Raw genomic sequence first — 10,189 nt, 5'->3', positions numbered from 1 at the left:
AGACCAAGAGAGCATTAGTGGGCTATTTGGGCCTTTGGGTCTTTAAATCTTTTGTTTAGTTAAATACTTTTGGGTTCTCTTGTATTTTAGTATTAGGTGTTTTAGACCTAGGAACACTTTCCTAAGGCATCTTTTGTACTCTCTTCTTCATATTAAAATATTGCTCCTCCTCCGCCCGTGGACATAGATCAATTTGACCAAACCACGTAAATTTTTTGTGTTCTTGTTTTACTTATTTCTGCTTTGTTATTTGTCTTTGGGGGTTGCTACAAATCCTTTTGTCAATTTTCTGGGGCCAGACCTAACACCTCAGAAACCACGAGTAGTCAATGAGATGAGGGCAGCATATAGATATACAAGACCTCATATTGCATGAAGCACTTGCAAAAGATAAATTTGGGATGATTTGATTGCTATATGAGAAAGATGCAAGGCTTGGAGCATCAATATCTAATTCTTTGGGCGTTTCTGAAGTTGAAAACCAGTGTATGTGCTTCCGCGAGTGGCTTGTTAGATTTATTCTTTCCAAGCCAGCAAAGCTACCTGATTCTATAACTCTCAGATACTCGAGACGAGGGAATTTGGTCACGAAGTCATCGAACAATTTACCATTTCTGATACATCTGCCACTATATAGTGATAAGCTCTTCAAATTTGGAGATGTGCCAAGTTGAACAAAATTCATCCAATCCAAAGACAACAACTCAACATTCTCAATACAAGGCGCTTGATCAACTTTGATACTTAAATCATTCTTTACATATATACGAAGTTTTTCGAGGCTGCAAAGGTTGATCAACTCGATTTTGTTCAAGCCCCTGCAATCAATGATCACCAAATCATTGATCGAGGGGCAACCCGCAATTAAGCAATCAAACATCTCGTTAGTTATGTAGACTTCTTCAAATTTTAATACCTTGATATTCTTGCACATAATATTCCTTTCACCATATATCTGCATTGGGAATCTACAATTTTTAACCCGTAACTCTGTTAATGATTCAGCCTTAGGTAATATGTGACCAATAGGCAGAGTGTACGATGAATACAGACCTTGATGCAAAGTGACTTGAAGAACTTTGACACCAAATTCTACAGCAAACCCAAGCCATGTGTTGATCAGGTCACAAACCACATAATCGTCCTTGATCAAGGTCATGGAAAGATTGAACTCCTCTACATGATGATCTTGGTAAGCATGTTTCCGCAACAAAGTATAATTGCTAACATGGGCCCTGAACTTCTCTTCACAACTCGAGCAATTTCCTGGATGCTTAAGTGAGAAATTTCGTTGATCCTCGAAAAATTTACAAACAGGGTTCTTTATTTGGTGGAAGTACCGATCATCAAAATCTAATCTGGGGTTTGTGCGCCATGCCTTCAGCCAAGCCTTGGATAAAAGGCTTGCTTGGGTTCTCTGTTTTGTGTTGAGAAAAGAGAATATATGGTGGATTATGCCTTCCGGCAAGTACTGCGGCACTTCTTTTTCCATGGTTTTGGCTCTTGAATTGATACAATTAACTTCGAGGGGATGAGTTGAAAGTAAAGGAAAAAGAAAAGATGTGGAGGTTTTCATATACTTTGGAAGTTTGCAAAAGTTTTCTTTTAGGAATCCTATAATGGGATGCCCTATAATGCGTCTATTCTGTTTCCTATTAGGACTCCAAGTATAGCATTGCAAGAAAACTCAAGTGTTTCAAACACTTCAGCCACCTAAACTTTAGCATGTTTATCACTTTAGTGCCTACTTATAGTTTTTTATCATTTATTTATTTATCTTTGGGTTCAGTGGAAAGCTGCAATTGTACAAGGAGAAGGGAAAATAGGAGGTTTCATAGTGGAACTTTTTATGACTTAACCTCCTCGACAAAAGGTCTAAGTTGACAGGATATGTAATTTTTGAGTAGAAAATCAAATATGTTATTTGACTATCAAAAGGGTTTTTTACACTTTATACCCTTGACTTTTGGTATTTCTATCACTTTAGTCTCTTAAAATATTTTTATCAGTTAAATTTGAGAAAGTTGAATAAATATTAGATCAAAATAGAAAATTTCATTAGAAGAACATAGAACAAAAATACTCTATTCAATATCTCTAATCTATTTGATTCTAGGGTTTTTAATTTTAATGATGGTAATTTATGTCACTTCAAAATTCATGTGTTGAGTCCTTGAGTTGCAAAATGACTAGGGGTGGCAATCAATGGAGCATTTCAAATCCCACTTGTAGTGAAAAAAAATTCAAAGGAGTGCTAGAGCACTCCTTTGATGTAGTTAGGTTTGTGCACCTGCTAATCCTTTATACAACCTCTTTAGATTCTCCCTCCCTATAGAATATGATAGATTAGGTTATAAGAATATAATCGTTATAACAAAAAAAAAAAAAAAAGTGGCTAGTCAAATACTTATTTGAGCTCGTGTTTGACTGAGTTGATATTGAGCTTGAGCAACTCTAACCCCTTTTTTGGTCGGGGTCAAACCTTAAGGCATGCAGTTTAAAAGCTTTGTCAAGCTTTTTTTTTTATATATAATAATAATAATGAAATTAACGAAGTCTCCATTAGTAGTAAGGCCACTTATTATCGAGGAATTCTCAATTTGAGCTCACTTTGTTTTCTCAAGCGAGCTCTAGCACGAGCTCAACCTCCTTTAATTTTATTCAAGTCGAGCTCAAGTGCCTAAATATAGCATTCGTCTAGCTTGAGTATATGAGTATTCAGAATCTACTCAATTCATTGTCACCTCTAAAAATATATATCCACCTAAGCGAGTGACACAAGTTGACATGGGTTTATTCATTTTTAGCTATAGGTGGAAAATAACTAGATCTTGGTATCTCACAAGTTGAGTTATTATCCAGTTTAATCAGATTGTATAATTTTTATAATATTTTGTGTAAACCGAAACAACTTTGATGTAAAACTTAAGTTTGTAACTTATACAACTAAATTTATGCAAAAACATGATTACACCAAAATTGTACGAGCTTTTACCCAATGTAACAATTAATTTGGACTAGAACTTGTAAGGCCTCAAATCTGGAAATAACCATATGCAAAACAAGTATTCTAGGACTCAAAAGGGGTAGAGTTTTCCACTGTACATTAATGAGCACGGCCGGCAAGTTCATTCGTATATTACCTTCTTCGTGGTGAGAAATAGATGGACGCAGGAGTATAGATTAGATGACGAGTTTTTTGCCAAAATAATTCTCTTTCTAAAAAATATTCCCAATGTGATTTATTTTCAAAATTGATTCCTATAATGATGTTATTATTGCTATGTAGTTATCCTGATTGTCAAGTAGCATAACAAGAAAGGAAAGCTTCAATCTAGTAGTAAATATATAAAATCTATAATTTCCAACATGAACTGAAAATTAAAAGTTTTTTTTTATTATAGAGGCACAAGAAGATTGCATAGCTTTGATAATTTCTTTATAATTATTTAAAATAAATTCCACCACTATCAACCTTGCTACATTTGGTCTTTGCATATTTTTTTTGAGATGTATCAAACCTATTGTGCATATTTGTTTCAAAAAATAAATTTGGAAAATACAAAAATTGCATTGATAATTGTGTGTAATAGCAAGAAAAAGTTATAAAAAATTCAAGACTATTGTAATTGCTTCTGTTATCCTTCCAACTTCCTGAAAAGAACTCTTACAAAAAGTAATCAAGCTACAAAATTCAGCTAGACTGCCTGCATAAAATAAAAAATTCATTAATTAAGTAAATGTTGTCATATTATCTAATGCAAGAATTACCTGAATTTTTACAAAAAGTAGTCAAGCTACAAAATTCAGCTAGGCCGCTTGCACAAATTTTTTTTTTAAAAAAATCATTAATTAACTAAATATTGTCATACTATCTAATACAAGAACTACCAGCATTTGTCCGCAATTAGTAAGGCCATCTTTTACATGTTATTTATAAGGGATAATGGCCAATTTAGTCCCTAAATTTTTTTTCCCGTTGATTTAGTCCCTATATATTATTTATAGTCAATCTGATCCCTAAACTTATATTTCGATTCCAATCAAGGAACTCAGCGGCAGTGCCACCGTATAATTTCTCTCAGGCTCCTAATCGAGCAATCCAAAAGGGGTATTTTAGGGATTTCGATGATGAGACTCTAACAAAAATTAACCTGCAGATAAAAACACGTCACACATATGGAAAAATTTTCCCTTTTCCCCCTCAAAATCTTCTTTGTAAAACCAAGTTTCCTGTTTATTTAACCAAAACGGGTGAAAACTATAGTCAAAATGAAACCAAATTTTTATAACCAAAGGAATTGATGTACCCTCTGCACCCATTATAACCCTGTCGAACGTCTTCACACCTGTACAATTATAGTCAAAATGAAACCAAATTTTTATAATTTCTGTGCAACCTATTTGATCAGTCATCATAAAGCAGAATTCCATCTTTCCTTTTTTTTTTTTTTGGGTCAAAGCAAAAAATCACCCCAGAATTATATTAAACTTAAACATATTCCTTGTTCATCAATCAGCACTACATTCAGAGTTCCAATTGACTTGGCACAATAACTACTGCCCCCTAAAGACCAGCACAAAGGAAGGGCTAAGTGGAGCACAACATCCTATAACCTAGAAGATTTTGCTTTCTGCTTCCTTACTCAATATGAGTATGAAACCAACAAATTAAAAAAAAAAAAAAAAAGTGCTTACATATCTGTGGATGGAGGAGACCCCTAACCGCATCAATCATATCCTCATTCGATAAAAATGAAAACCCAATATTTACCTAGTAAAGAGGATTCTCAGGAGATTTCTTCCACGGGTTCCAGATCATGTCCTTGTACTGAGTGCTCGTGATACCTGGTTTCTGTTCCTTCAGCCTAGGAAGCTTAATCCTTCAAAAGCCTATGAATATATTTAAAAAGGGCAAAGGGAATGAGCAGTGCTTAACCAATTGAGGTTTTAGGCAGACAAACTTGAGTCTGTCTGGGATAATAGGAACTTGTTGGAAGCTAATAAGAGCATCAAACCTCATAACAAAATTTTTCAAGACTCGACCAATTTAAAACATCTAACAAACAGCTTCTCTTTTCTTTTCTAGCAATACCAACAATGGTCCACTTCAAGGTCCTCTTTCATTTTACATCGCCAGCGCAAGGCAACTTCATATGACTACGTTTCGATATGGAAAAAGAGGAATAAAAGAATAACAACAGCAATAAGACCCTTGCGCGATAAATTGTGTTTTATAACTAATTACAATCCAAAGAATCCAGAAGAACCAAACTAGAGGAATCCTTTTATTATTCTTAAAACATGTGAGCATTTTATATATTAGAAATGCAACCTAACAACAGCATACCTCTGAAAAGTCCAAAAAGTTGATACCTTGATCAATATTGAAAAAGTTATAGTAATAAGGTAACAAATACAAAAAAAGGAAAAAAGATTAGAGGAAAAAGTTCATGGAAGATAAAAAGCAGGGAATCTTACGTTTTTAATTTTTTTTTTCAATCAGATGAAGTCACCAAATTCTTCTTCTGACAAACATATATGCAAAAAACAACACATTATTTTAAGTCAATCACGTCATGTCTAGGATTAATTTGAGGATGTTTGGAAATTTATGAAGATTGCCCTTTGATTTTTGTCCCCACTATTTAACTCCAATTTAAAAAGGCAACCCCATTAAATAGTAGGCTCCTTCTCCTGTCGCCCTCTCTCATGACATTTCTCCTCCCTCCCTCCCTCCCGAAATCCTTCACATAGAAAAGAACTTCGAAAAACTTCACATCAATGTGATGGATGAAAATAAAATTTTAACATTAGAAAAGAAATCTTGTGGTTTTGGTTTTCATTTTCTTGTGCGAGTTTATGCTAAAAGTTTTGGGAGGAGAATGATTTTCAAGTGTAAGGATTTGGTATATGGGAGAAGAGGGAGGAATTAGAGAAGTAACAATTGAACCAAGAATTAGGAGTGTTGTTATGATAATTTAAAGAGGATAGGTGTCAGCATATTAAGTAGTTGAACTTTTTGTCTTTTTGGCTGCCTAAAATCAATTGAAGTGTTTAGTCAATTTCAGCGTAGCATGTGCTCAACATCCCCCATCTTATTTTCTCAAATTCAAGTCTTTTTTTTTTTATTACTTGCGTAAGATATTTGTGTACTTCTTCAAAAAGTTTTTTTCTTGTTTGAAAAAGTTTATTTTGGTTTGTATACTTTTCTTTTTTTTAAAAAAAATTATTTTAAGACCACCTTCTTGCCAAGCTTGATCAAAAAATGTATTGAATTTTGTAGTATTGATGATAATATTTTTAATTTTTATCCCGTTAACTAACCTCATGCAATATACATAAACAGAGCCAGAAATGTTACTTTGAGGAACAAATTAAATTTATAGATATTTTTGAAATTCTAGTGGGGGACAAAAGTAATAATTCATAAAGGACATTGATTGTTGAATTTTTTTTTAAAATTTTTTGCGGGAGAAAGTTCTGAGGTTTTTGGGGACCGCCCCCTTAAGACTGTCTATGGCGATATAGGATCACTATATCAACAGATAAGAATGCCTTCATTTTGATGTGCTAATCATATGTTGCTTCGAGTATTCATTTTTTATTCTTGGGCTTTTGAGAAGTAATAGGTTCATAATTCATTTTTTTTGGGTCACCTTTTGTTTATTTTTTGGAGAAATTTGAGTGAAAACATGCAAGTATTTCGAAGAGTATGATTAAAAAGACTATGAGAGGTGCTAAATTATATCTAACCCGAACGTCTATCTCGCACCTGATTTTCCATAGTGTTGTTATTAACTAGCTATTTTGGGATTAGTGACAATTTGATAGTAATTTTGTCTTTCAATTATTTTCTATAATCATTCTTTTCTAGCTACCAGATCAACTCGTGCAGAATTAGTGTTGATCTCTTTTTCTTTTTCTTTTTTTTTAGTGTAAGTATGAGGACTCGAACCCGAGACCTCTCACTTACACTTTGATAGGTTGCATTTTTGTCATTAATTCTATGATTATTTTCCTCTTCTATTATTCCAAATATTGTATTAATTGATAGATTCTACTTATATTTGGTACTAATTGTAGGAAGGTGGAGCAAAAAGAGATAAAAGATGTGATTTTTCAAGAGTTTCTCAATTCAAAATGGAGTCTACGTGGATTATTGGCGGAAGATTAGGAGGAAGTCTATTTGGTTTCAAAAAACTAAAAATTAGGAAAATGATAGGATGGCCGGCCCGTATGATTAATACTCGAAGGAGTCAGCAGCGTGAGTGACTCTTTGGTGGGCCTGGCCGCACAAGAGACAGGAGGCATAAGCTTTTCTTTAGGCTTTTTTCCAGGAAAAAACTTGTAACAATTCGAGGGGAAACTCTCTTGTCTTTGTACTTTTCTTTTTAGCCGACTTTTGGGAAAGAAACAACGGGGAAGCTTAAAACAAATTTTTACATGGCTTGTTCTCCATTAATGGAGAACTAACTTCGTATTTCTAGTCAATGGACAACTGAAGATTTGGTTCAATAATAACTATGAGATCTAAATTATTTTAATTGTTTCCTTCATTTATTGATATCTGTATGTTTTCTGCTTTTGATTGTTGTTATAGCTATCGTGTATAATTGAATAGATACGCAATATTTAATTATTCACATAGGCTATTTGCTAATTGAGGATAATTGAATCCATAATTATTCGATTACCTCTGTCCTAGTAGCAACTGGCATAATTGGATTTATGTCAAAAAAACATACGATCTAACTTAAATAAACTCTCGTAGCGTGTTTGTTAGTTAGGATTGGGCCTTTCTAAACCTTAATGCAATCTAGAAATTAAATCTTACGGTCGTACCTAGAGTTGTTTCTTAGTTAGAGAAATAGTTAATGGTCGTACCTTAACTATCGAAAAATTAAGGAAAGGCTGGTTGTTTATCGCGTATATGACAACTATAACCGATCTATTGATAACTGTTGGAATTATATTTGCATCGATGATCAATTGCATGAACCATTTCTGAAGTGTATCCTTGGCTAGAGTCTCTCCAGTTATTTCTGTCAATTAATTATTTTTTTGCATTTAATTTATTTAGTTAGCATTTAATCCAAAAATCCTCCATGCTCTGAACTCTAGAAGAAACGAATTATTCCCAGTCCTTGTGGATTCGACCCTGCTCACCGCTATATACAAAATTTGTATTTTTTTCGAGTAGGTATTTATTATTGCACAGGCTCGACACCTATCACACTTCCCCCGAACCATTCAATCCAACCCTCCCCCAAAACAAAACGGGGAATGAACTTAAAAGTTCGTGACCAATCTTTATTTCCTCTAAATCTATCAATAGAAAACATGACATCTACGTGGGTGCAATATGCTTCTGTTGTCACTATATTCCCAAATAACCATGCTATTCAATATTTTGCTTAAGAAACCGAATTCAAATATAAAAGCTTCATTGCCACTTAATTAAGACGTTGAGGTCGATGCCTTATCCAATATATAATTAGGAAAATTTGCGTAAAATTTTTTTTTCTAATTCATAAATTAAATTAGCAGTGGCTTTATTTAATAAGGATCACCTCGAGTGTATTTGGAGCTTACTTTATAGTACTATTGTGCAATATATTTTTTAGAAACTAAAACAAACATTTACAATCCCGTGCAACTTTTTTTTAGCAATGCTTTTTGAGATCCAGTAACTTGTTCCATCTGTAGAAGCTTGATTGCAATTACTTGTCTATTCTACATAAGTAAATAAATAACTATAGGATTATCACCTTGGAAGGCGATAGTCCTATGGTGATAATCCTATAGTTATTTATTTACTTACGTAGAATAGATTTTAGAGTAAATAACTAATAACTCCTCTATACTTTTGCATAATCTCATATGAACCCATAGTTTTAAAGTATCCACGAAATCCCCTATAATTTTATGTAAAGTTTAAAATATAGACAAATCTACGATGAGATTTGTTTGGTCTTGCACATTTAATGTGAAGCACGAGTTGAAGCTTGATGAGTAGGGATGGCAACAGAGCAAGAGAGGACCTCCGTTGTCATATAACTCTCCCTAATCTCGCCCCATTCTTGCACCTGCTCGCCCTACTCCCTCCATCGGGGCACCTTTTCTTTCCCTCTTTTCTTTTTTGGCTCGAATCCATTTTGAATATGTGGGAAAACATCTGTGAGTATACCATTAGGATGAATCAGAACCTCCAGATTAAAGCATCGAACTACAGGAAATAAATCAACGAGAAAAGTAGGGAATGAGGAGAACTAGAGAAGAGATTTAATTATATTAGTCTCCCATCGTGAGCACTCACCTCCCTTGTCATCCCTAGATAAGACTTGGTTTTCGAGAAGGACAGTTTGACAAGAAATTGAACCCAATAAAACTCGAGTTCAAGTCTAATTAATCAAGCTCATATATAAATAGATATTAGTTATAATTTTTTAAGGTGGTTTAAAATAGATGATCAATGCTACTGTTAAAAAGTATATCTACAAATCATGAAGTTTGGGAGCATATTCTTAATCAAACTACTTGATACTTTAATCAAACTGCTTGAACTCAGCCAATATCGATTCAATTAGTTACTGATAAACTGGCTTATAAGATTTGTTTGTGGTTCTATCTAAGAGATAAATACAACACTATAAAAATCTTATCAATTTATTAGCTTTGTACAATATTATTAAATTTAACCACGAGAATATGAAAATATTCCTACGACATATATCAATTGGTTTAAAAATTCTTCAGGTCCCAAAAACCTGAGTATAGTTGCTCACATATGAAAAATGGTGCAAGTTAGAATTACAAGGCCAGAAATCGATTACACATTGTGAATGAAATCTTCTCCCATCTAAAACATTGCCCCTTAAATGCTAAAGCTTGAATTAAAGAACAAGAAAAGTGACGGTCCACTAGCCAATTTTGACCAGGACAGTATCCGGTCTTCATCAATCTATCGAATTCTCCACATGGACCCCTTGAATGTGGAAGAAAGACTAATGTTTAGAGTTGAATTGATTTCCAGTAGCCCTAGTAACAGTATATGCTTGTGTTAGTCTATTAGCGTGCATTTCGGTTCTGACTCTTGAGACTACTACCACTAATTCTCAGTCAACTCGTGGTTTTTTTTTTTTGGGGAAAAATCAGGAGCGATGCCGGCCCCAAATTCTTTAGGAGA

The 10,189-nt window shown here is 33.8% G+C and overlaps 1 protein-coding gene across 1 annotated transcript; it reads right to left on the bottom strand.

Moving 5' to 3' along the window:
• Window positions 1-301: 301 nt before the first annotated feature.
• Window positions 302-1,492, bottom strand: LOC113735557 (F-box/LRR-repeat protein At3g26922-like). The gene has a single exon (XM_027262555.1). The coding sequence runs from the start codon at window positions 1,490-1,492 to the stop codon at window positions 302-304; it is 1,191 nt and encodes a 396-aa protein (XP_027118356.1).
• Between the last annotated feature and the right edge of the window lie 8,697 nt (window positions 1,493-10,189).

This window comes from Coffea arabica, chromosome 3c (genome assembly GCF_036785885.1).
Source record: "Coffea arabica cultivar ET-39 chromosome 3c, Coffea Arabica ET-39 HiFi, whole genome shotgun sequence".
Taxonomy (NCBI): Eukaryota; Viridiplantae; Streptophyta; class Magnoliopsida; order Gentianales; family Rubiaceae; genus Coffea; species Coffea arabica.
This window is presented reverse-complemented; position numbering and strand designations above follow the sequence as displayed.

Excerpts from the sequence above, each read along its gene's own strand:
- LOC113735557 (XM_027262555.1), bottom strand. The coding sequence starts at position 1,492 with ATGGAAAAAGAAGTGCCGCAGTACTTGCCGGAAGGCATAATCCACCAT.